The following is a 23,076-nucleotide window of genomic DNA, read 5'->3' as shown; positions in this document are numbered from 1 at the left end:
GAGTTTGATTCCCACTTCAGGCACAGGCAGCTCCTTGTGACTCTGGGCAAGTCACTTAACCCTCCATTGCCCACCACATTGAGCCTGCCATGAGTGGGAAAGCACGGGGTACAAATGTAACAAAAAAAAAATGACAGTATATGTAAGTGAAACATCAAAGCATTTCAGTGACAGTCTAACAGGATGGGGGTGGATAGGTGAGAGACAGGAAGAGGGACAGGGGGATATGCATGGAGACAGGAGGGTGACAAAGCAGTACAATTTTATGGTTTATAATGGGCTAGAAAACCCAGATCTTTGCTAAGTCCTGTCTGGGGGGTGTCAAAATATTTAATCATTTTGACTTCAAAGGTCTTACGTTCCTGTATTGTTTTAAAGTTCCCTTTTAAGATTCTTACCATGAAGTCACTGGTACAGTGTTCTGGTTTTGTAAAGTGCTGTCCCACAGGCGTGACATCTTTATTTATTTTATTTATTTATTTATTTATTGCATTTGTATCCCACATTTTCCCACCTCTTTGCAGGCTCAATGTGGCTTTCAATTATCATGAGTAGTGGAGGTATACAAGAAATAGCTTTTAGTAATTACAGAAGGATCTTGGTAACATGATAATGAAAAAGCATGATATTAGAATAACAAGCAAATAATATACGATAATTCTGGATCTATATAGAGGATTCACAATTGTTTATTAGTATTGGCATTTTTCATATGGTGTCCACACACCACTGGGATCTCAGAGGTCTCCTGGTTTACTGGGCTAAGGCAATCAAAGCAGAGGGAATTAACCGCATGAATGAACTATATAAAAACAAAATATATGTATAGACTTCTTATGAATATAAGCTATGGGTCTCTGAATAAGCATAACACGGCTACCACACCTCTACTTAAACGTCTTTCTGAAAGCTAGTGGAAATATGGATGTGGGGGGGGGGCATTCCTCCCCCCCCCCCCCCCCAGATTTCTTAGCCACCCCACCCTTATTTCTCCCTACACCACTGCTTGGAATACCAAATTTTACTTTTCCATCATATGCAACTGGTTACATTTAATGTTACAAAATTGAACACATGGAGGCAGATTTTAGAAAACACATCCAGTTCAGAATATGGATGTCTGAGTCAGTATGTCGCATATGGAGGTCCATTTCTCATGTATTTTAGAATGGTATCAGCCAATATACTCTTGTTCTTAAATACATGAGAAATGGGCATCTAAGTGCTGGCTACATCTAATATGAACATCTATTTTACAAACTGAAACATTTAGACTATGAACGGGATAAAGATATCCATGTGGAAAAGCAGTGTAATGGTTACAGCAGCTGGCAGAGAACTAGTTGAGAATGATCAGTGCATTTTTTCTACAGAAAAAGGTGCTGGTACTCAAATGCCGGGCCACCCTTCAGGGGTGGGGTGATCACTGAGGGACCCACCCCACAATAGCCAGGCCCCCTGCAACCAGTCACAGAATCTATGACAAATGCAGAACTGTTGTGTAGAGCCTGAGCTCTTTTATTAAAACTTGGGGACCATGGGTCCATTTTAGCAGACAATGGAAAAGGTACCGGTACGCAGTACCCCCTCAAAAAACGCCCTGAGAAAGATGCTTTTTAGTTTCAATTTATTAGATATGCAACTGTAATTAATATTTGAGATGTGCAATTGATGAGAAAGATGCTATTTTTAGTTTCAATGTATTAGATATGCATAGCATAGCATAGCAGGACCTTGGTTCAATTTATTTTATTTTATTTTTTTGTGAGCTCTTCAGGGACAGAAAAATACCTTTTGCAGCTTCCCTTACTCCCTCCAGTGGAGAACTGCACAGTTGGACCACCTTTCTGTAACCTGAATGTGCCAGGTACCAGGTCTAAATACCAATGTCCATTTCTTTTTGAACATTGGCTTCCCTTTCTCTTCTGAAAAATCAGAGATGGATGTCCATATTTTGACCACTCCCTAGTTCTGCTCAAAACATGCACAGACCATGACCCTTGCCATAAGGATATCCTGTAGTTTTAGACGTCTATATCCCAGATTTATAAAATTGGGATTTGGATGCCCATGCAATATAGATGTCTAAATGCAGGTTTTCAGATGTCCAAAACATGAATAGAGCTTTTGAAACAAGGGCCATGGTAAAACATGTGCATAAAAGGTGGTGTTTTAATATTAGCTAGCTCTGTTCTCCCTGCTTGTTCCCTAATTCTCAGTGTCTCAGGGAAAAATGGGTAGTGGCAAAGCTGGTTATCAAGCAAACAACAACAATAATAATATTAATAATCACTGCTAGTTGACACCAGGGCCGTAGCCAGACCTCATGGTGGGAGGGAGCCAGAGCCCGAGGTGGGGGGGGGCACATTTTGGTCTGCCATACCGCCACCGCCCTCCCCCCCCCCGCCGCCTTGCCGCCCTGCTACTTCCCATCCACTGCTGCAGCAAATACCTTGGCTGGCGAGGGTCCCCAACCTTCACCAGCTGAAGCGTTGTCCAGCGCCAGTCTCTGGTGCCGCCGCATTGCCTGTCCTGCTCTGTCTTCCCTTCACGTCCTGCATGGGAGACCGGCGCTGGACAATGCGTCAGCTAGCGGGGGTTGGGGACCCCCACTAGTAAAACCAGGGCGCCACAGGAAATTTGGGGGGGCCCAGGCCCCCGTGGCCCTACGCAGCTACGCCACTGGTTGACATCAATATAACATGCAAAGCAGTGATGCCATTCCTGCTCAGCCTAGAATTCTCTCCCTGCCACAGATCGAGCCAGGCACTCTTCTTTTACCCATATAAAATAATGACTGGGCATTTTCTAGCCTCTCCACGGCCCTGGCAGCCACTGTGCTTGCCTCTGGTTCCATAATTCTGATATTTCTGTGGTCCCACAACCCTGTAACTTTGCAAAAACAATAATTGCAAAATCAAAATGAGCACATAGGACACCACACATATAACCTGAACCATCCAAATTAAACATTTCAAGCTATAGTTGTTTGTGCAATCCACTTAGCTCTCTATTTTATAGATTAAAAGGTCCATTTTAGATAGGTCAAAGAGAGGGAACTTAAGATGGCCAGGTCAGGACATGGAAAATTCCCACAGTATTTTATAAAGGCTCTGCCAAATGCACAACCTTTTGTAAAATACGTATAAGGACATGCAGGAGTGCATGCCAATATCTCACCCTGTCCAATGGAGCAAAGATTTTAAAAAGCTCCATGTGGGAAAAAAGAGCATACAGTTTTCTCCAAAATGTTTGTGGGAGCAGCTGTTTAAAATTGCTATTCCTGACAACAGTGTCCCCTTAACAAGGGATCCCCACCAATACCAGCAGTACGTCTGTCTACCCTCAACCCCACTGACAGCAAGAAAACCTCCTGCCAATAACCCCCTGATCACTGCCTCTAAGACAAGCCCCCTCACCCATTCGTTCCCACCCCTGGCTCTTCCTGGGGGTCCCTGGTATCTAGTGGGGAGTAGGAATGATTCTCGGTCATTCTGTACCCTCGGAGTCTTAGTTTTCACATGGTGGCCTGAACCTTAGTGGTAGTACCACGAGACTACCGCTAGAGGGTCTGGATATCATTATGAGCCTAGGACTCCACTCCTATTCCCCACTAGATAGCAGGGACCCTGGTAAGCATCAGGATGGGGTGTAGGGGATTGTCATGGGGGAAGAGAGGTTATTGCTTTCTTGGGGGTTGCCAGGAGGAGGATTCCTTGCTATTGAGATGGGGTGGGGAGTGCAGTGGTGTAGCCACAGGTGGGCCTGGGTGGGCCGGGGGCCAAACCACTTAGGGCTCAGGCCCACCTAACAGTAGCACACGTTTAGCGGTAGCTGGTGGGGATCCCAAGCTCTGCCAGCTGAAAACTTCCCCCTGGTGGTAACGAAAACGCTACTCTCCATGTTACCAGCACCTGCGCATGCTCAGTTTTCAGCGCATGCCTGCTGCAGATTGCCAAGGTGGAAAGAAGCATTTTTCCACCAGCTGAGATCATTTTTTTGGTAGTGGGGGGAGAGAACACTTAGTGCCCACCCACTTCTTGCCTAGGCCAACCCAAAATCTGTTTTCTGGCTACGCCCCTGGGGGATTGGCTTTGTCCTTTGGACCTTCTTACAAGCAGGCATTTATGTTTGCTCCGGGACTGGTGTAAATGCTGACAAATAGAACCTCTCCATGCCCTTGCCATGCCTACTTGAAATTAGAGAGTTTCACATGGACAGAAATTTCACTCATCTGTGCTCACCCCCAATGGAATCTCTAATACCCATCCATACCCGCTAAGATCCATTCCATCTCTACAATTAATCTCCTCCATCCCCATCTGTACCCAGAAGTTGACGCTATTATTTACTTGTTTGCAGCCCTCTGTTTCCTCCCAACCACAACATCTACCTGTGTTTTTTTGGATAGCATTCACTATTCATCCAATGAGTGTTCCAAGCCTCAGTCTGGTGTTCTGGCTGCCTCTCTCCATACGTTCCAAGCTTCATTGTAGTGCTCCAATTGCCTCTCTCAGTGCATTCCAAGCCTCATTCTGGAGTCACCAGAGATTTTGACTACACTCCTGTGAGAATCTAATGGCAACTTCTTCCATCCCCACGGGAATCCCACAATCCCCATTCCTGTGCAGCTCTCTGCTTGAAATCTCTGCATGTATGGATTACCATATGTAAATAGTGGCTTTCTAAAATGGCTGTTTGCAGGTGTAGGGATTGACATATTGTAGGAGTGGACCACCGGATACTACTCGAATACTACGCATACTGCTGACCACCAGAACAACCTCATGTTTTGTGCCTACTGATGGACTTATACTTACAGTATGTACTCTACCTCTGCTTTTGGCCTTTTAGCCATACTTTATTAATGCACTGGACCTTTGTGCCTTACCCAGTTTTATTGTTTACTAATGTAAGACAGAATGCAGGGCTATTAGACATATAGCTTGTAACTGTAACTGTAGTAGCAAGGCCTATACGAGATCAGCTTGCACGTAGGAGCCACATGAATAGGTGGCCTTGGAGGGTGCTAACACCCCCGCCCTGCATCTCTGAGCCGATGAATCTTATCTCCTGAGCTAGAAAGGAGCATTGTGTGTGTAGAATAAGCTGCTAAGTTTCGTTTCTCGTGCCAGTATCTTTTCAGTATTATGACGTGTGTATGTACTGAGAACTACAATTATGCACTGTGAGAACTACAACTGTTTACTGCGCATGCCAAATGTGATGTGTAAGGGGCCTAATGCGCAGGCCCAGTAGGGAAGTATAAATGTGAGTGTCAGATGATTTCGGACACACAGTATTCTGAGATTATTGTACTCGGTGCTGTGTGAATTGCTAGCAATAAAAGCTGTTTTGTTTTGGAACCAATTTGTCTTTCGTCTCCTGATTTTCGGACCCGTTACATTGGCGACCCAGATGGGACAGGAGTAGAAAGGGAAATCGGATTATATTCTTTCCCCTCCCCACTGCAGGCGGATCGGTTCACCGACTCCCCCGGCCGGGAAGGTGGTTAGTGGCCACCGCTGACTTCAGCGTCCACCTCACGGCGGGAGGGCCGATCAATTCCGGCCGGCTGAAAGTGGGATTGTGTGGCTCCGACAAAGCAGCTTTCTCATTTTTTCTTTTTTCTCTCCGGAGAGACGCGTACGACGGCGCGGCCTGCTGGGACGACGGACAGGCGAGTATACTCAACGTAGTGACCGGCTCGGTAAAGGGCCGAAGAAGAGGATTGATCACCCTCTTAGCCAGTGACTAATACGGACTAGGTCCCGGAACCTCACTAGGCTTGGGCGAAGAAACCGTACGGGAGGGTTTCTTGTTGTGTGTGAAAGTTGAGTGATTGGGCCTGCAGTTCCAGGCTGGGCGACCACGTCCTGGTCAGGCCGAGTGTTGACCCTTCCGTGTCCGGTGGAACGAGACCCCTTACTCCTCCACCATCCCTCTCCCCTTCGTCTGTCTCCTATCCTTTGGCACTCAGGTTAGGATGGGCGGGGGTGGTTCCACACCGCTAGACTTAATGACGGAACACTTTAGCGAAGTGTTCGACCAAGATAAATGCAGTAGGGCTGGGATGATACAGCGATGTCAATTTATGTGGCCCGGGTTAGGAATTGCTGAATGGCCCCCGGAAGGGTCATTTGAGTACGAAAAGGTGGCGGCGGTCATGAATATTGTTATAGTCGGGGGAAACCCCGGTTGCCCAGAGGACATCCCCTACATTGAGGCGTGGTTAAACGTTGTCCGAGACCCGCCCGACTGGGCCCAACATAAGGTAGAGAAGGCCGCCCTTATGGTGATAAAACAGAGGAAGGGGCGGGGAGCCAAACGAACCCCGGCCTTCGCTCTCCAAACTCCGGCAGCCGCTGCCGTTCCGAAGGCCAGGGGAACCGCCCCTATAACGCCTACCGCCCCTTCCGTTGAAGCCCCAGAGGCCACGCCCCGTACTACCACCAAGAAGGCCACGCCCCGTGCTACCAGTGCGCTTTCCAAACCTAGACCACCCATGAAGGGCCGAGGGAAAGTTCAGGGTCCGCCCGAAAGGGTACCCCCAAAGGCCCCAATTCTTGCTACCACAGAAGTCTACGAGGAGGATGTGGCGCCCCCTCCATACGTCCCCCTATACCCCGACCTCGCGGACTTGTCGGATGGCCCGGACGACGCTGAGGCCTCCGAGTCCGAGTCGGACACTGGAGACGCTATAATCCCGGACCCCACAACTTACAGGAAGAGTCGCAGAGTAGTAAAGGCCGTTACCCGATACCCCCAGTCGAGTCCGAGGAGTACACTTCCGGCTCCCCGGAGGACTGAAGTGACTAACCTATACCCGGTCCGGCAGTCTACGACCTACACCCCTAACCCAGTGGCCGATGCCCAGCCCATTCAGTCGACCGTCTACAGCCACGTTCCCTTCTCCAGCGCTGACCTATATAACTGGAAGCTGCACGGACCTTCTTATGATCAGAAACCCGAACAACTGATAGAACTGGTGGAAGGCATCATTTACAGTTATAATCCCACGTGGGCCGACCTCAGGCAGTTGAGCGCCCACATCCTGACCACCGAAGAACGCCGCCTCCTACAGCAAAATATGGAGCAAGCGATCCGAGACGCCAACCCAGGAAATGCTAACGTACAGGCCATTGTAGACACAGAAGCCCCTACCGCGGTCCCTGCATGGGACTACCGGACCGAGGAGGGACAGGCCGTCATTCGCCGGTATCAACAGGCATACCTGGCGGCCCTTAAAAAGGGAAAGCAGAAAATTACCAATATGGGAAAAATTCATAATGTAGTCCAACAGAAGAACGAAAGCCCGGGGGATTTCCTCGAGCGCCTTATGGACGCATTCAGGAGACATAGTCCGATAAACCCCGAGGACCCCAAAAACGTCCCCACAGTGGTCATGAGCTTTGTTAGCCAGTCAGCACCCGACATACGGAGAAAACTCCAGAGAACGGAAGGATTTGAAGGGATGGGCATCAGCCAACTGAAGGCCATAGCTGATCGCGTGTTCGGATACCGTGACCAAGAAGAGAAGGCCGAAGCCCGGAAGGAGTCAACCAGGCGGATGCGCGAGAATGCGGATGTGTTGGCCACGGTGCTGGAAGAACGTCTGGGGTCCAGGCCACGGGGCAGAGGCAGAGGCCGAGGGGGGAGAGGAACACGGTCCCCCATAGGACGCAACCAATGCGCAAACTGTCGAGAGGAAGGGCACTGGTGGGCGGACTGCCCGGAGAAACCGCGTGACCAGAAGAGAGAGGGGGAAGACACCGACCGCCCAAGGGGCCCCAGACAAGGACAACGAGGACGGGGCCGCGGCCGGGAACGGGCCGAACAGCAGGAATGGCAGATGGCTCTGGACGCCACCCGGGACCATACGGCATGAAGGGACCGGGAGGGCAGAGTCCCCACTGACCCTCTGGTGGAGATCCGCGTGGGGACGCAATTGATGAAGGCCCTCCTAGACACGGGGGCCCAACATTCCGTCATCACCACTGCCATCGCCCCGGCCACAAAAGAAACCATACCAATTATAGGTGCATCTGGAAAATCGCTCACAGCCCCCCTCCTCAGGGAACGCCAAGTTCAGATCGGTGGAACGATGGTGTCTCACCAGTTCATCCATATCCCCGAGTGCCCCGTTCCCCTGATTGGCCGCGACCTACTGTGCAAACTCCAAGCCACCCTGAAGTTTAAACCAACGGGCGAAGTGGAAGCCCATTTCGAAGACCAACCGGTGACGCTCCTCTGCCCGGTGCGGGAAGAATGGAGACTACACGCCCCCCTTATTGCAGGCCCTGACGACGGCCGCTATTACCAGGACACCCCTTTCGCACAACAGAGAAGGAACCTAATGGCAAGGGTGCCCAACGTATGGGCAGAAGTGAACCCCGGTGGACTAGCCGTCAACGCTATCCCCATCTGGATTGAACTCAAACCAAATGCCCAAGTTGTCAACCAAGGACAATATCACATCCCTTATGCAGCCAGGCATAGCATGCAAACACACCTACAGAAACTCTTTCAGCAAGGGGTCCTTAGACCTGTCAGATCTGCTTGGAACACCCCATTATTGCCCGTGAAGAAGCCAGGAACGTCGGAGTATAGGCCCGTCCAAGACTTGAGGAAGGTCAACAACCAGGTAGCCGACATAGTTGCCCTCGTACCGAACCCCTATTCCATTCTCGCCCAAGTGCCAGCCCAGACCAAGTGGTACAGTGTCATTGATCTAAAGGACGCCTTCTTCTCCATTCCCCTTGCCGCCGACAGCCAGAAATTGTTTGCCTTCACGTGGGAAGATTTACAGACTGGTAATAAGCAGCAGTTTACATGGACCCGACTTCCCCAGGGATTCAAGAACTCCCCCACCCTCTTCGGCGACCAACTCGCCCAGGACCTGAAGACGTATCAGGACGAATATGGGCCGGTCGTCCAGTACGTGGATGACCTGTTGGTGGCCCGTGAAACGTTCACGGAATGTGCCGACGCCACCCTCTACCTCTTGAGAACCCTGGAAGCCCAGGGGTACCGGGCCAGCCGGAAGAAGGCCCAGATATGCGAGATCGAAGTCGAGTACCTGGGGTTCCGCCTACGAGAAGGAACCCGGAGGCTCGGTACCCCCCGAACCCAAGCCATCCGCAACCAACCCACTCCTGCAAATAAGAAGGAACTACGGGCACTCCTCGGAGCCGCTGGATATTGCCGCATTTGGATCATCAACTTTGCCATCCTGTCCCACAGTTTGTATGCCAAACTGAAAGGACCTGAACTCGAGGGCCAAACCCTCCAGTGGGAGAAACACGAACTGAAAGCCCTTCAGGACCTCAAGGAGGCCCTTGTGGCCCCACCAGCGCTCGGACTGCCAGATGTGACCAAGCCGTTCCACTTGTTCATCGACGAAAAGAAGGGATTGGCACTTGGAGTCCTTACTCAACTGGTCGGCACCTGGCAACGCCCTGTAGCATACCTCTCCAAGAGTATGGACAATGTGGCACGAGGATGGCCGGGCTGCCTCCGAAGCATTGCGGCTGCCTGTTTGCTGATACACGAGGCAAATAAACTCACGTTTGGCCAAACACTCTTTGTGACGACGCCTCACACCATCCGTGGCCTACTCGAGAACCACGGACCCAGATGGATGACTAACTCCCGATTGGTTAAATACCAAGCCCTCCTGTGCGAAAATCCGGAGGTGCGGATCCTGGACACCGCTAACCTTAATCCCGCCACCCTCCTACCGGCCCCTGAACCACCATTCCACGACTGTGAGGAGGTAATGGCCACAGTGCATTCTAGCAGACCTGACCTCAAGGACCAACCCTGGCAAGGGGGCATCACCCTTTTTACCGATGGAAGCAGCCAGGTGATAGAGGGAATTCGAAGAGCAGGCTATGCGGTGGTGTCTGAGGACCATGTGATCGAGGCTATGGCTCTGACACCCGGAACATCAGCCCAGAAAGCGGAGCTAATCGCCCTCACCAGAGCCCTCCTGTGGGCTACAGGAAAAGTTGTTAACATTTACACCGACTCCAAATATGCTTTCCTCACCCTCCAGGTGCACGGAGCCTTGTACAAGGAGAGGGGATTTCTGACAGCTGAGGGGAAAGGACTTGCAAATGCCGCTGAGATCTGCCAGTTACTTGAGTCAGTATGGAAACCGAAGAAGGTGGCTGTGATGCACTGCAGGGCCCACACCGGGAGAACGGACCCTATCGCCCGGGGAAATCAGCGGGCAGACGACGCTGCAAAAAGAGCAAGTCAACTCCCTTACCCTTCTTGTTCCTCTGACCCTGTACTTGTCGTTCACCTCCCCACCGAGATCCCTATCTATGCCCCACAAGAGACGGAGTGGGCCCGGCAAGAGGGCCTGGAGTCACGCAATGGCTGGTGGATGTTACAAGACGGACGCATATGGATACCCGAAGCCCTGGCGTGGACTGTGGCCAAGGAGGCCCACGACCGCACACACCTGGGCAAGGAAGCTCTGGGACGCCTACTCGAGAAAACCTACTACATCAACAAACTGTCCCTGTGGACCAAAAATGCTTCCAGCCAATGCGCAACTTGTGCTCGGAATAACCCAAGAACGGGGCCCGGTCCTATGCCAGGACACGTTCTCCGGGGCACTAGCCCATTCCACGTTTGTCAGATTGATTTCACGCATATGCCCCCAGCACGGGGATATAAAGCTATCCTCGTCGCTGTATGTACCTACACTGGATGGATTGAAGCTCAGCCCACCAGAACGGAAATGGCGAAGGAAGTTACCTCCTTATTGATCCATCATATCCTACCCAGATACGGACTCCCCAAGCAGATAAACTCCGACAACGGACCTGCCTTTGCCAGTGAAGTAACCCAACAGCTCAGTACCAGATTGGGCCTCGATTGGAAGTTGCATTGTGCCTGGAGACCCCAAAGCAGTGGAGTGGTAGAGAGGGCTAACCGTTCCCTGAAGAACCAGCTGGCCAAGCTATGCCAAGAAGCTAAAGCCAAATGGCCCGACCTGCTTCCACTGGCCTTGCTACATCTTAGGTGTACCCCCAAAGCTACCGGCCTTACTCCTTACGAGATGATGTACGCTAGGCCACCACCACTACCCTCTTTTCCCGACTCCTTGCAGATACAGGGCGAGAATTCCTTAGTGAGACAGATGAAGGCCTTACGCGAGGTAGTGCAGGACATCCAACAATATACTGAGAGTGTAGGTCCCTTAGTCCTTACCAGTCCTACACACCAGTTTAGGGTGGGGGATGAGGTTTGGGTAAAGGAGTGGGATGAATCGGACTGTCTGAAACCCAAATGGAAAGGGCCCTCCCTTGTTCTCCTAACGACCCCAACCGCTGTTAAAATTGCAGGAAACCCAGTGTGGATACATTGGACCCGACTGAAGCCTGCTGCTCCTACTAGCAGCACCCCGAAGCGTTGGACTGCGCATCAACATCCTGATGCTCCACTACGGCTGACCCTCAGAAAAACGTGAACCGATAGATTCATGCCTGCCCAGCAACAGGAGCTCAGCTTTTGGACCCACTGCGTCTTTGGCTCTGTGTTTATTGCAGCCTTTATCCTGGGCCTTATCATCTTCTTGTTGCAAAAGCTCGGATACCTTCCACCACATATATGATGCTGAGCCTACTACTCCTCCTTTGCTCAGTCCCGAGCCATTGCCCTCTGAGCCAGAACTGTACTGAATGTTTGCGCCTGGTGCGCCATCGTATAGAAGGAGGGTATCACCTAGTCACCACCCTCATCCACCAGTCGCAGCCCCCGGACAGCGATTGTCGGCTCCTCCCGACCTGTGCCATCATCACCTCGGCTGGCCTCCAACAGTTCCACAGATGCCTCCACGGCAACCTCACCGTCTGCCATAGCCCTACCAAGCCAAGATACTACAATGTCACCCTCAGTGTAGGACTCCCTGCGTATGTGGCCGGGCCCCCGGGAGTTGAAGGAGATGGCATTCTGTATTACGTTAATTCCACTCGCATCCTTGCTGGCGGTACCCAAACTGTGGCTACACTCACCTTCGACGTTTGCGCCGCCATGGACAAACACCCTTGGTCCCGTAAGTGTGGAAGCCAAAGTTGGCGTAAGGCATATGTGAACGACCACAAGTATGTCTGCCCCTTCAGTCCAGACATGAGATGCTGCTCCCCTTGGGTTTGGCTCCCATGTGCCGGCGACACTCGAGCCTCGGGCTGGGAACGAGTATGCGCTTACACGGGAGGAGGATATACCGGATGCACCGGCCTGGGCGAATTTCGTCGAGGTTCTGGTAACTATGTGTCCCTAGACTGGCCCATCCGAGGCCACGACATGCCTTGGAGAGGAACGTGGGGCCTTGGCATTGACGGCGGAGGAATGGATCCGCTGATGTATATTACCATATATCAAAGCCTTGAAACAAAGCCTCCCACGCACTACCAGACTACTGTCGTTGGGTACCAAGAGGTATTCGATGAAATCGCTCGCGCTGAAGAGGCAGCGACTAAGTTCCCCATCTCCCCAGAAGCTCGGAATATGTTCCTCAACCTGGCCGAAAACATCGCCTTCTCCCTGGGAATTACCAACTGTTTCGTCTGTGGAGGCACCGATATGGGTGAGCAATGGCCTTGGGAAGCGAGGGAGATCCGACAGCAGACATGGGATGCGCTCAACACCACGAACATTACCTTTCCCCAGCGCCCGAAGCCGTACGAATGGGCCCTGAGAACCAATATCATAGGTACCCTCTGCGCTAGTCGAGCGCCATCAAAGCGTTATTCTGTACCCGTGGGAGATTCCGTTTGCACGGGGGTCCTTCAGTTTAACGGCAGTCGACACACCTGGTGGCAGACGGACCGCCTGCCGGCCCCGGAGCCCATCTGGACTGAACCCAGCTTGAACACAACGTGGACACATGGAGGGAATGCCTCCCTTAAGTGGGTGGCCCCGGAGGGCTACTACTATATTTGCGGGCGCAGGGCTTATGAACAGCTCCCGGCCCGCTGGTACGGTACCTGTCTCTTGGGCACCGTCCGACCTAGTTTCTTCCTTCTGCCCCTGCGAGTCGGCGAGACGTTGGGCATTCCCCTTTACATGGAAAAGGGGCCTGATAACATTGGCAGACGTAAACGGTCCCTCCCAAGCATCAAACCCAAAGTCCAGATAGGAGACTGGAAAGACAACGAGTGGCCGCCAGAACGTATCATTCATTACTATGGACCGGCCACATGGGCTGAAGATGGTACATACGGGTACCGTACTCCTATCTACATGCTGAATCGCATTATCCGCTTGCAGGCAGTGCTCGAGATCCTTACCAATGATTCGGCCTTTGCCCTCAACATTCTAGCCCGACAGAACACTAAGCTTATTACCGCAGTTTACCAAAATCGCTTGGCTCTGGACTACTTCTTGGCCCAGGAAGGCGGGGTGTGTGGCAAGTTTAACCTTAGTAATTGCTGCTTACAGATTGATGACCAAAGCCAAGTCATCAGCGAGATAACTGACCGGATGGTCAAATTGGCCCACGTCCCCGTCCAAACCTGGAACAGCGCTTGGGATTGGACCTCCTCCCTAGCCAGCTGGTTGCCGACCTCCGGGAGCCTAAAGGGCCTCCTCGTTATGGGGGGCCTGTTTTTGCTGTCCTGCCTATTAATTCCTTTGTCTCTCCCCTTAGTTTTCAGGTGTCTCCGCTCCACCATGGAAAGCATCGCTGACCGCCGAGCTGCTGCCCAACTTATGGCTCTCCAGATGTACTCCCCCATTCCCCAGTCTGATGAAGCTGACGATGAAGCACCTTGTGGCTGACGCGCACTTCTGTCCTCCTGAATCAATTAATGGGCCAGTACCCTTGTGCCAGCATAAGACCGGATACAAAGGGGGGGGGATTCCACTAGGGGCCCTCCGTCTCAACCCCGGTGAAGTAACCAGCGGCTGCGCAAGGGCTTAGGGCTCCTTGTTGCCTCTCTGCTAATGATTCTTCTCTTTCTTTTCCCTTTCAGGGTTCTGGGAGTGATACTCTCCATCAGAATGAATGTTCTAGTATCAAAAGGGGGGAATTGTAGGAGTGGACCACCGGATACTACTCGAATACTACGCATACTGCTGACCACCAGAACAACCTCATGTTTTGTGCCTACTGATGGACTTATACTTATGTACTCTACCTCTGCTTTTGGCCTTTTAGCCATACTTTATTAATGCACTGGACCTTTGTGCCTTACCCAGTTTTATTGTTTACTAATGTAAGACAGAATGCAGGGCTATTAGACATATAGCTTGTAACTGTAACTGTAGTAGCAAGGCCTATACGAGATCAGCTTGCACGTAGGAGCCACATGAATAGGTGGCCTTGGAGGGTGCTAACACCCCCGCCCTGCATCTCTGAGCCGATGAATCTTATCTCCTGAGCTAGAAAGGAGCATTGTGTGTGTAGAATAAGCTGCTAAGTTTCGTTTCTCGTGCCAGTATCTTTTCAGTATTATGACGTGTGTATGTACTGAGAACTACAATTATGCACTGTGAGAACTACAACTGTTTACTGCGCATGCCAAATGTGATGTGTAAGGGGCCTAATGCGCAGGCCCAGTAGGGAAGTATAAATGTGAGTGTCAGATGATTTCGGACACACAGTATTCTGAGATTATTGTACTCGGTGCTGTGTGAATTGCTAGCAATAAAAGCTGTTTTGTTTTGGAACCAATTTGTCTTTCGTCTCCTGATTTTCGGACCCGTTACAATATGGGGATGCTTCTAAAATAAGGGCTTTAATAGGTGAATATCATTGCTTAGTTAGATGTCTTAGTGGCACTGCCCTGAATTGCCTCAAATCCCACCCCTTTTTTGGACAGATAATTTTGGCTGGTTAATGATTGATATATACTTGAAGCCTCCCCTGTGGATGGGTTTTAATGGGAAATAAGGAGAGAGAAGAAATCTGGGTAAAGTGCTTTTAAAACACAAACAGGTTTATTCTTTCTGAGTTCATAACTGTCAGTTTGCTTGCCTTAGTAGATCTGCCCAGAATTTGCTGGACTTTGTTACATGTTGCAGGAGAGGGGATGGGTCCCACAGCTCTGCCTGCATGCAAATAGGGACAAACAGACAGGGGCATGGGAGCATTTCCACACACTTTGAGGGGATTAACTCACTGAAGGGAATAAAGCTTGTGGGTCAAACTATGCCTACACACTGTATCGAGAGAGAGCTGAATCAAAATGAGGGAATTGAAAACCTGTTGCCCATGAGCTTAGGGGAGAGGGAGATTGCATTGAGAATTCACTGAAAGAGTTCATGCCTTTGGGGGGTATTCATCTCATGCTGAGCTATCTCTGATGGTTCTGGCTGGAATGGGTGATGATCATCTAGTGGGGAAATCCTGCTACTGGTGGTTACAGAGTCTTATTAAGAGCTGGAAACTCTGAACCAAAGCGGAGAGAATACTCCTAAGGCTCTGTTGAAGACAAGAAGAGCAGAAGCCATTGGGAGCAGGGAGCAACGATCAAGGCACGAGAAGCTTTTGGGAGCAGCTCAGGGCAGAAGAAGGAGCAGCAGCCCTTTGGGAGCAGTCTCAAGGCAAAGAAGCCTTTGAGAGCAGCTCAGGGCAAAAGAAAATGGCCTGTTGGGGCACTATCGGTGTCTAGGGCTGAGAAGAGCAGAGGTAGTCCTCCTCTAGAGGAGAACCCTGGAACTGGTGCAGTATAGGCAGCTTGAGTACTCCTTGTGTGTGTAAGTGAGACTAACGAGTTAGTTACTTCTTCCAGTAAAGGCCTGGTTGAAGAGCCAAGCTTTCACCCGCTTCCTGAAGTAGAGATAGTCTTGTGTTAAGCGCAGCCTTTCAGGCAGTGCATTCCAGACTGTGGGGGCTATTCTGGAGAAGGCTCGTTGCGGGTATCACATCGTGTAATGTCTTTTGGAGAGGGTGTGTTAAGTGAAAGTCCTTGGGAAGATCTTAGTGTCCTTGGCGGTGTGTGTGCTTTGTAGCGCTATAGAAATGCTAAATAGTAGTAGTAGTAGTGTGTGGAGGATCATCCTATTTTTCAGGTACTCAGGGCCATTTCCTTTCAGGGCCTTGAAGATCAGACATAGAGTTTTAAATTTAGCCTTGTATTGTACTGGTAGCCAATGCAGTTTTTGCAAAAATGGTGTGATATGGTCACGTCGCTTGCAACCTTCTATGAATCTTGCTGCTGCATTCTGAATCAACTGGAGCTGGTGCAGGCCCTTTGTAGTCAGACCATTGTATAGTGCATTGCAGTAATCCAGTCTTGATGTTAATCAAGAAATGTATTAAGTTATGTCCAATAAAAAAAGGTATCAGCTTATTTTCTTTTCCATGTTTTATTTTGTTTGATTTCTATTGATAACCTATCTAAATATGGGAAGCTTTCAAATAAATTAAAAAGCTGTCAACTAAGTGAAAAAACAAATTTTTTCCATCCACCTTTTAAGGCACTGCCTATCCAAGCGGGACAGCTTTAGACTCTTTACAGATGGACCATACATTTATTTTTAACAATCTTTTACTACTGTTTTCAGTAGCAGTAGCAGTAGATTGTAAGCTCTTCCGAGCAGGGACCGTCCTTATTGTTAATTTGTACAGCGCTGCGTAACCCTAGTAGCGCTCTAGAAATGTTAAGTAGTAGTAGTAGTAGTAGTAGTAGCGTCTGCTATTGTTTTGGGTGAACTAAAGCTCCGCCTACTGGCTTCAGCCTGTATAATGGACTAGATAGGAACACCCCGACTCTTGTTTTCTTCACCCTCCCCCTTGGTATTCTCTGTCCGTCAATAGCGCTCCTCGTCGGGTTCACTTCCGTTCGTGGCTCGCGCGTGTAATGTGACGTTTTTCTCCAGTAACTTCCTGAATCTCCTCCAATCGCTTCTCTTGGCAGCAGAGGCGTCCTGATGCAGCATGGCGGCCGCGGGAAGTGAGGAGCCGGGAGGGATGGCGCTGCCCAAAGACTGTCCAGAGCCGGTGTGTCTGATCGTGCTGGGCATGGCGGGGTCCGGGAAAACCACTTTCGTGCAGGTGAGTGAGGAGATCGCGCGCTGGAGACGAGATAAGTGGGCGCCAAATTGTTGACACTTAAGCCAGGAGAGAGGCTACTGGCGGTTGCACGCTTTCGCCGAACCACTTTCCTGGTGCTGCTGATTGGGAGTGCGGGAATCAGAGCCAGCTGTTCGGATGCTTCAGCATTTCCACTATTGAGAAAACTCTTTGACTGCATCCAGGGAGGGGTAATTTTCATTGGGTTTAACACCCCTAGTCATGGTGGCTCCTATGGGTACAGAGACACCACCACATCGGGACGGATGTTTGTTTATTTATTGGGTTTTATTAAAGCACCTTTATGAAGCGATTCAGCCAAGGCGGTGTACACCAGTTACAGTTTGACATAAAACTTATAACTTTGTTTTCAGTACATCAATAGTAAAGTGACCAAATATAAACACAAATACAATAGATAAGGTAAACTTGCAAACAGTAAATTGAACCTAGTACAAATAGGACTGACATGAAACAGTATCAGAAATATAAACATGTTACAGCACCATAGAACATTGTGTAGCAGAAATATGATAAATATTAGTACAATACAAATGATACCTTAATAGACAGCATGGAAGAACATTCAAATAACATAGATATGATACGATGTCAGCATATTAGCAATGAAATACCTAATAGGTAGTAGAACATTCAAATATTATAGACAAGCAACAAAGCCCATTTCGCGAAAAATGAAACTGGCACTAGGAAGGCTATCGTCTAAGCAATTTCCCCTGCTCTCCCCTCCATGGCCAGCGTTTCTCCCATCCCATCCCCTCCATGTCCAGTGATTCTCCTCTGCCCTCCCATCCGATCCCATCCATGCCCAACGATTCTCCCCTCCCATCCAATCCATGACCAGTGACTCGTCTCAGCGATTTCTCCACTGTCCCCTGCCCTCCTCTCCATGTCGAGGGAGTCTCCCCTTCCATCCCATCGATGTCCAGCAATTTCCCTCCCATCCAATCCATGTCCAGTGAGGGGCCCCAGCCCCCACCTGCCTCCCTTTTAAGCACCCAAGGTCAAGTTGAACCCCAGCCCTCACCTGGCCGCCGTCGTCTCCCACAACAGCCCTCTTGTCCTTCCTGCCGCCCTACCTTTAAACCTTTCATGTTACCTCAGGTCGCGGCGGCGGCAGGCTCGGCTCGCGTCGCATCCAGCCTTCCCTTTCCTTCTCTCTCAGTGTCCTGCCCTCCTCCGATGTCATTTCATCTTTCCGCGAGGGCAGGACACTGAGAGGGAAGGGAACGCTGGAGGCGAGCTGACGTAACCTCATTAGCATACGGTTATGAACCCAGCCTGCCATCCAGGGAGGCAGATTGACCAATCATAGAGATAAGATCCTAATGCTGTTAGGTAGCTGAGGAGCCAAGTGTAGTTGAAATATATATACACCTCATAAAGTACCTGCATATAATGTAAACCACTGTCATTGTATCACAGAAAGGCGGTATATCAAATCCCATTACCATTTTACCCTTTACCATATAGACTGGGCAAGATGGGTAGAAGAAAGCCAATTAGGATAAATAGATGGGTGGCTAAAATGAAGGAAAGATATGTTCATTTGAATAAGGTATGAGAAACTGGTCTAAGTTAATCATGTGTTATTTTTTTGTTGTTGGATGTCAAATAAAAACAAAACAAGTAGAATATGTAGGGATATCTTTATATTGGGTTAACAATATGTTTTTTGACTGACAATTCTGCCCTAACCTGAGGAGTTTATTTTTTTTTTTTTAATTTTCAATAGTCAAAAAATGTATTGTTAGTCTAATTAAAAATGCTATCAAATTATACTCATTTTGATTTGTTTTTGCTTACTTTTTATATTGAGGTAACATGGCAACCACACTGTTGTATTCAAGTTGGAAGTTAAAGTACTGAGCCTATGTATTAAAAGTCTCCCTCTTGAAAATATATGGGTGAATCTCTATGCATAACTGCTGAGGCCTCATTCATACTGATATTGCAAAGTTTACAATATTTACTTTACCGAAACAACTTGTACTAGTTTTGAACTACCACAAGGTGCATATGTTAGCAGGGTATAAACACTTCTTCGCTGGATTGCAGACGTAATGCTCATGGTTTTCCTAAGGCATGCAGCATGCGTTCTGAGGGGCTGATGCAAAAACCTTGTGTTAGTCGTGTGCTGATAGAGCAGCTTCCTAGAGTAAAAGTAATGTCAGAGTTTTGCTCCCCAGTCAAAGCACACTGGATTTATGCGTGTGCGGGTCCTTACTAGCAGTAGCTATATTTTGCACACATGGGCACCCGGAGTTGTATGTGCTGGAATGCTATTCTGACATCATAGTACTATATAATGATCACTGTTGTAAAAAATCTAACATATAAAGAAAAATATAGAAAATGGATCGTCAGAAGTGACCTTCCACTTAACCCATTGGCTTTTGAGATAATGCAAGTAGGTGTTTCACCTTATGTCTTCATCAATCTGAAATCTTTTTTTGATCTTTTATATATATATATATATGTACTAGCCGTTAAGCCCGTTAAAATGGGCGAGATTTGTAATTCTCATCTCCATGTCCAGCAAACCTCCTCTCTCCCCTGCCCTCCCCTCCCCTGATCCATGTCCAGCAACCCTGCTCTCTCCCCTGCCCTCCCCCCTATGTCCAGCAACCCTCCTCTCTCCCCTGCCCTCCCCCCTATGTCCAGCAACCCTCCTCTCTCCCCTGCCCTCCATCGATCCATGTCCAGCAATCCTGCTCTCTCCCCTGCCCTCCCCCCATATCCAGCAACCCTCCTCTTTCCCTTGGCCTCCCCCCCCACCCTGTTCTCTCCCCTGCCCTCTCCCCGATCCATGTCCAGCAACCCTGCTCTCTCCCCTGCCCTCCCCCCTATGTCCAGCAACCCTCCTCTCTCCCCTGCCCTCCATCGATCCATGTCCAGCAACCCTGCTCTCTCCCCTGCCCTCCCCCCTATGTCCAGCAACCCTCCTCTCTCCCCTGCCCTCCATCGATCCATGTCCAGCAACCCTGCTCTCTCCCCTGCCCTCCCCCCCATGTCCAGCAGCCCTCCTGTCTCCCCTGGCCTCATCCCGTCCACCGACCCTCCTCTCTGCCCTGCTCTCTCCCCATGCCCAGCAACCCTCCTCTCTCCCCCCTGCCTTCCCCCCATGTCCAGCTACCGTCCTCGCCGGGCCCCCTGCACTGACATGAGAGCGCCTCTCACCTCCGTGTGAAAGCGCTGCAGGCAGCAGCAGTTCGCTCTGCTGCTGCCTGCAGCGCTTCCACATGGAGGTGCGAGCTAAAAACACTAGTGCGGCTTTGTAAAAGACCCCCTATATGAGAGGCTAAGTTTGTGAACACCTAGTGTTTACTTACATTGAAAAACAAGGAGCCCTGACGCAGGCACTTGGCAAAACACGGCTGTGTTGGGTCAGCAATAAATTTATAACCAGAGTGGTTCCTGTGACTTCACTATCCCCCTGGCCGTCTGCGCTTTCTAGAGGTAAGAAGAGGACCACTTCGGGACAGTACCCTGAAGACCCAGATAACAAAAACACTAAAAAATATTAGAATGATCTTCGTCCACTTTTGATCTAATTGATCAAGAGAAATAAGAACTACCAGTTTAAGTTGATTGAGCATTGCAGTAAGAAGGCGGATTCAGTATTATGGCAAGCTCGAAAGCCAGAGGATGAAGGGCAAAAGTTTTTTTTTTTTAATCCACAAAGAGTCAACACTGGCTTTTCAGTAGGAAAGAAAAGCTAAGTTAGTAATTGGTCTAAAAATGGACAGAACCTGGGGGCCTAGAGTTTTTTTTTTTTTAAGGAGGGGAAACCTTTATGTTTCCAACTGCAGTAACATAGCAAAGAGAGAAACTAGCTTGTAATAAGTAAACAATACTAGGCAGCAGTATATGGATAAGAAACAAACCGAGGGTCTAAAGAGGAAGAGGATGGTTGGATAGCAGAAAGGGCTCTCTCCTAAGGTGAATGGGGTATAAAACTTGCTGTGAGGAGAGCAAAGACAAGGCTGGGAGACCCAATCAGCTAAAACAGAGCAATCAGGGTATTGTTTTTAGTTCTGGAGGCCAAACCTCCAAAGGGTATAGACAAGCTGAAGGTAATCCAGAAAGAGGCCGCCAAAATGGTGCAGTCTAAAGCGAAAGTCAGATAATACTTGAAGCCTAAATATACTGTAGAAGAAATGGAGAATATAGCAGAGATAGTCAAATGCCGCCAATTATTTTCTCCAGAAGAAATGTTCTAGAACAAGCAATCACCGTAGACATAGAAGCAACCTCTGGAAAGGTGGTAATGTGTGAAATTCAAGAAAGCTTACAATAAGCAGAGAGATCCTTTGTTGTGAAGATGTGAAAGGAAAACCAGAGATCAGCTGTAGTCTATGGCACTTCACCAGGAATGAAATTGGGCAGGCTGTAGTGGGATTGTTACCTGTCCTCATATCTCTGTGTTTTATGATTCCTATCTTGCCCCTTCATTTTTATTCACCAGGCAGTTTCCTTCTACTTCTTTGTGTTTCCAGTTCAGTTGAAACTGGGGCAGAGAACTGTTTTATACCCCAGCCCCTGTCATGCTCATTTGTGTGATGGTCTTGTGCCAGGGCTCCTTCCTAAGCCTTGAATTCAGCTACTAGATGTCACCCTTTTGCAGTACCTCTCACTTGCTGCCTCTTCCCTGATACAGAGAGGAGAAGAGATGGAGGATTGGCAGCATTATTGGCATGATTTTTAGCAAGGAGATGTCTGGTGACTCGCAAAGCTTAGATATCCTATATAGCATTGCACAGATGTTGAGTCATCAGGCTTTAGGTTTGCCCACTCATCCAAGGTCAACTAGATAGGCTGATCTAGTCATGATTTTGACCCATTGCATGAATAGATTTGTAGCTCTGACTTTCCTGTTGACTTCTCTAAGAATATCAAAACTGCCAACTGTGTTAGGTTGGCCTGGGGGGAGGTGGGAAACCTGTGCTACTTATTATATAGGAATTAATTTACTATATTGCCTTTCCTGAAACACAGTCCAGACTTGGAATGGAGGTAAACATGCAGCCCTTTAATAGAGAGGAATTCAGTTCTGTAACATGGGTATAAAATAAGTTGAGGAGTGGCCTAATGGTTAGTGTAGTGGGCTTTGATCCTGGTGACCTGGGGTTGATTCCCACTGCACCTCCTTGTGACCTTGGGCAAGTCACTTAACCCTCCATTGCCCTGGGTACAAAAACTTAGATTGTGAGCCCTCTAGGGACAGAAAAAGTACCTGCATATAATGTGTACAGTGCTGCATATGTCTAGTAACACTATAGAAATGATTAGTAGTAGTAGTAGTAAAAAGCAAATTCTAAATGGAGGTTGTATAAATAAAAGATTATATTGGTGAATCTTGAGGACTCAGAAGAATAAAGAATAAGAAGACAATACAGAGCTCTCAGAAATTCATGTGAAAAAACAGACTAAGAACATATCATAACATAAGAGTAGCCATACTTGGTCAGGCCAATGGTCCATCTAGCCCAGTATCCTGTTTTCCAAACAGTGGCCAAGCCAGGTCACAAGTACCTGGCAGAAACCCAAATCATGGCAACACTCCATACTACAAATCCCAGGGCAAGCAGTTGCTTCCCATGTCTGTCTCAATAGCAGACTATGGACTTTTCCTCCAGGAATTTGTCCAAACCTTTTTTAAACCCAGGTACGCTAACCGCTGTTACCAGCTCCTCCGGCAAAGAGTTTCAGAGCTTAACTATTCGTTGAGTGAAAAAATATTTCCTCCTATTTGTTTTAAAAATATTTCCATGTAACTTCCTCGAATGTCCCCTAGTCTTTGTATTTTTGGAACGAGTAAAATAAAATCGATTTACTTCTACTTGTTGTACACCACTCAGGATTTTGTAGACCTCAATCATATCTCCCCTCATCCGTTTTTATTCCAAGCCTTTCCTCATATGAGAGGAGTTCCATCCCCTTTATCATTTTAGTCGCTCTTTGAACCTCTTCTAATTCCTTTATATCTTTTTTGAGATACGGCGACCAGAACTGAACGC

The 23,076-nt window shown here is 48.9% G+C and overlaps 1 protein-coding gene across 1 annotated transcript in view; it reads left to right on the top strand.

Moving 5' to 3' along the window:
- Positions 1 to 16,806: 16,806 nt before the first annotated feature.
- The window catches only part of GPN1 (GPN-loop GTPase 1), a 75,787-nt gene continuing 69,517 nt past the window's right edge, over positions 16,807 to 23,076 (top strand). Inside the window, exon 1 of the mRNA XM_030198571.1 lies at positions 16,807 to 17,017. Within this exon, the coding sequence (XP_030054431.1) occupies positions 16,901 to 17,017 (117 nt within the window). The 5' untranslated portion in view covers positions 16,807 to 16,900. The remainder of the gene's footprint in view (positions 17,018 to 23,076) is intronic.

This window comes from Microcaecilia unicolor, chromosome 3 (assembly GCF_901765095.1).
Source record: "Microcaecilia unicolor chromosome 3, aMicUni1.1, whole genome shotgun sequence".
Classification (NCBI taxonomy): Eukaryota; Metazoa; Chordata; class Amphibia; order Gymnophiona; family Siphonopidae; genus Microcaecilia; species Microcaecilia unicolor.
Note: the sequence above shows the minus strand (reverse complement) of the source record. Positions and strands in the feature narration are given on the sequence as shown.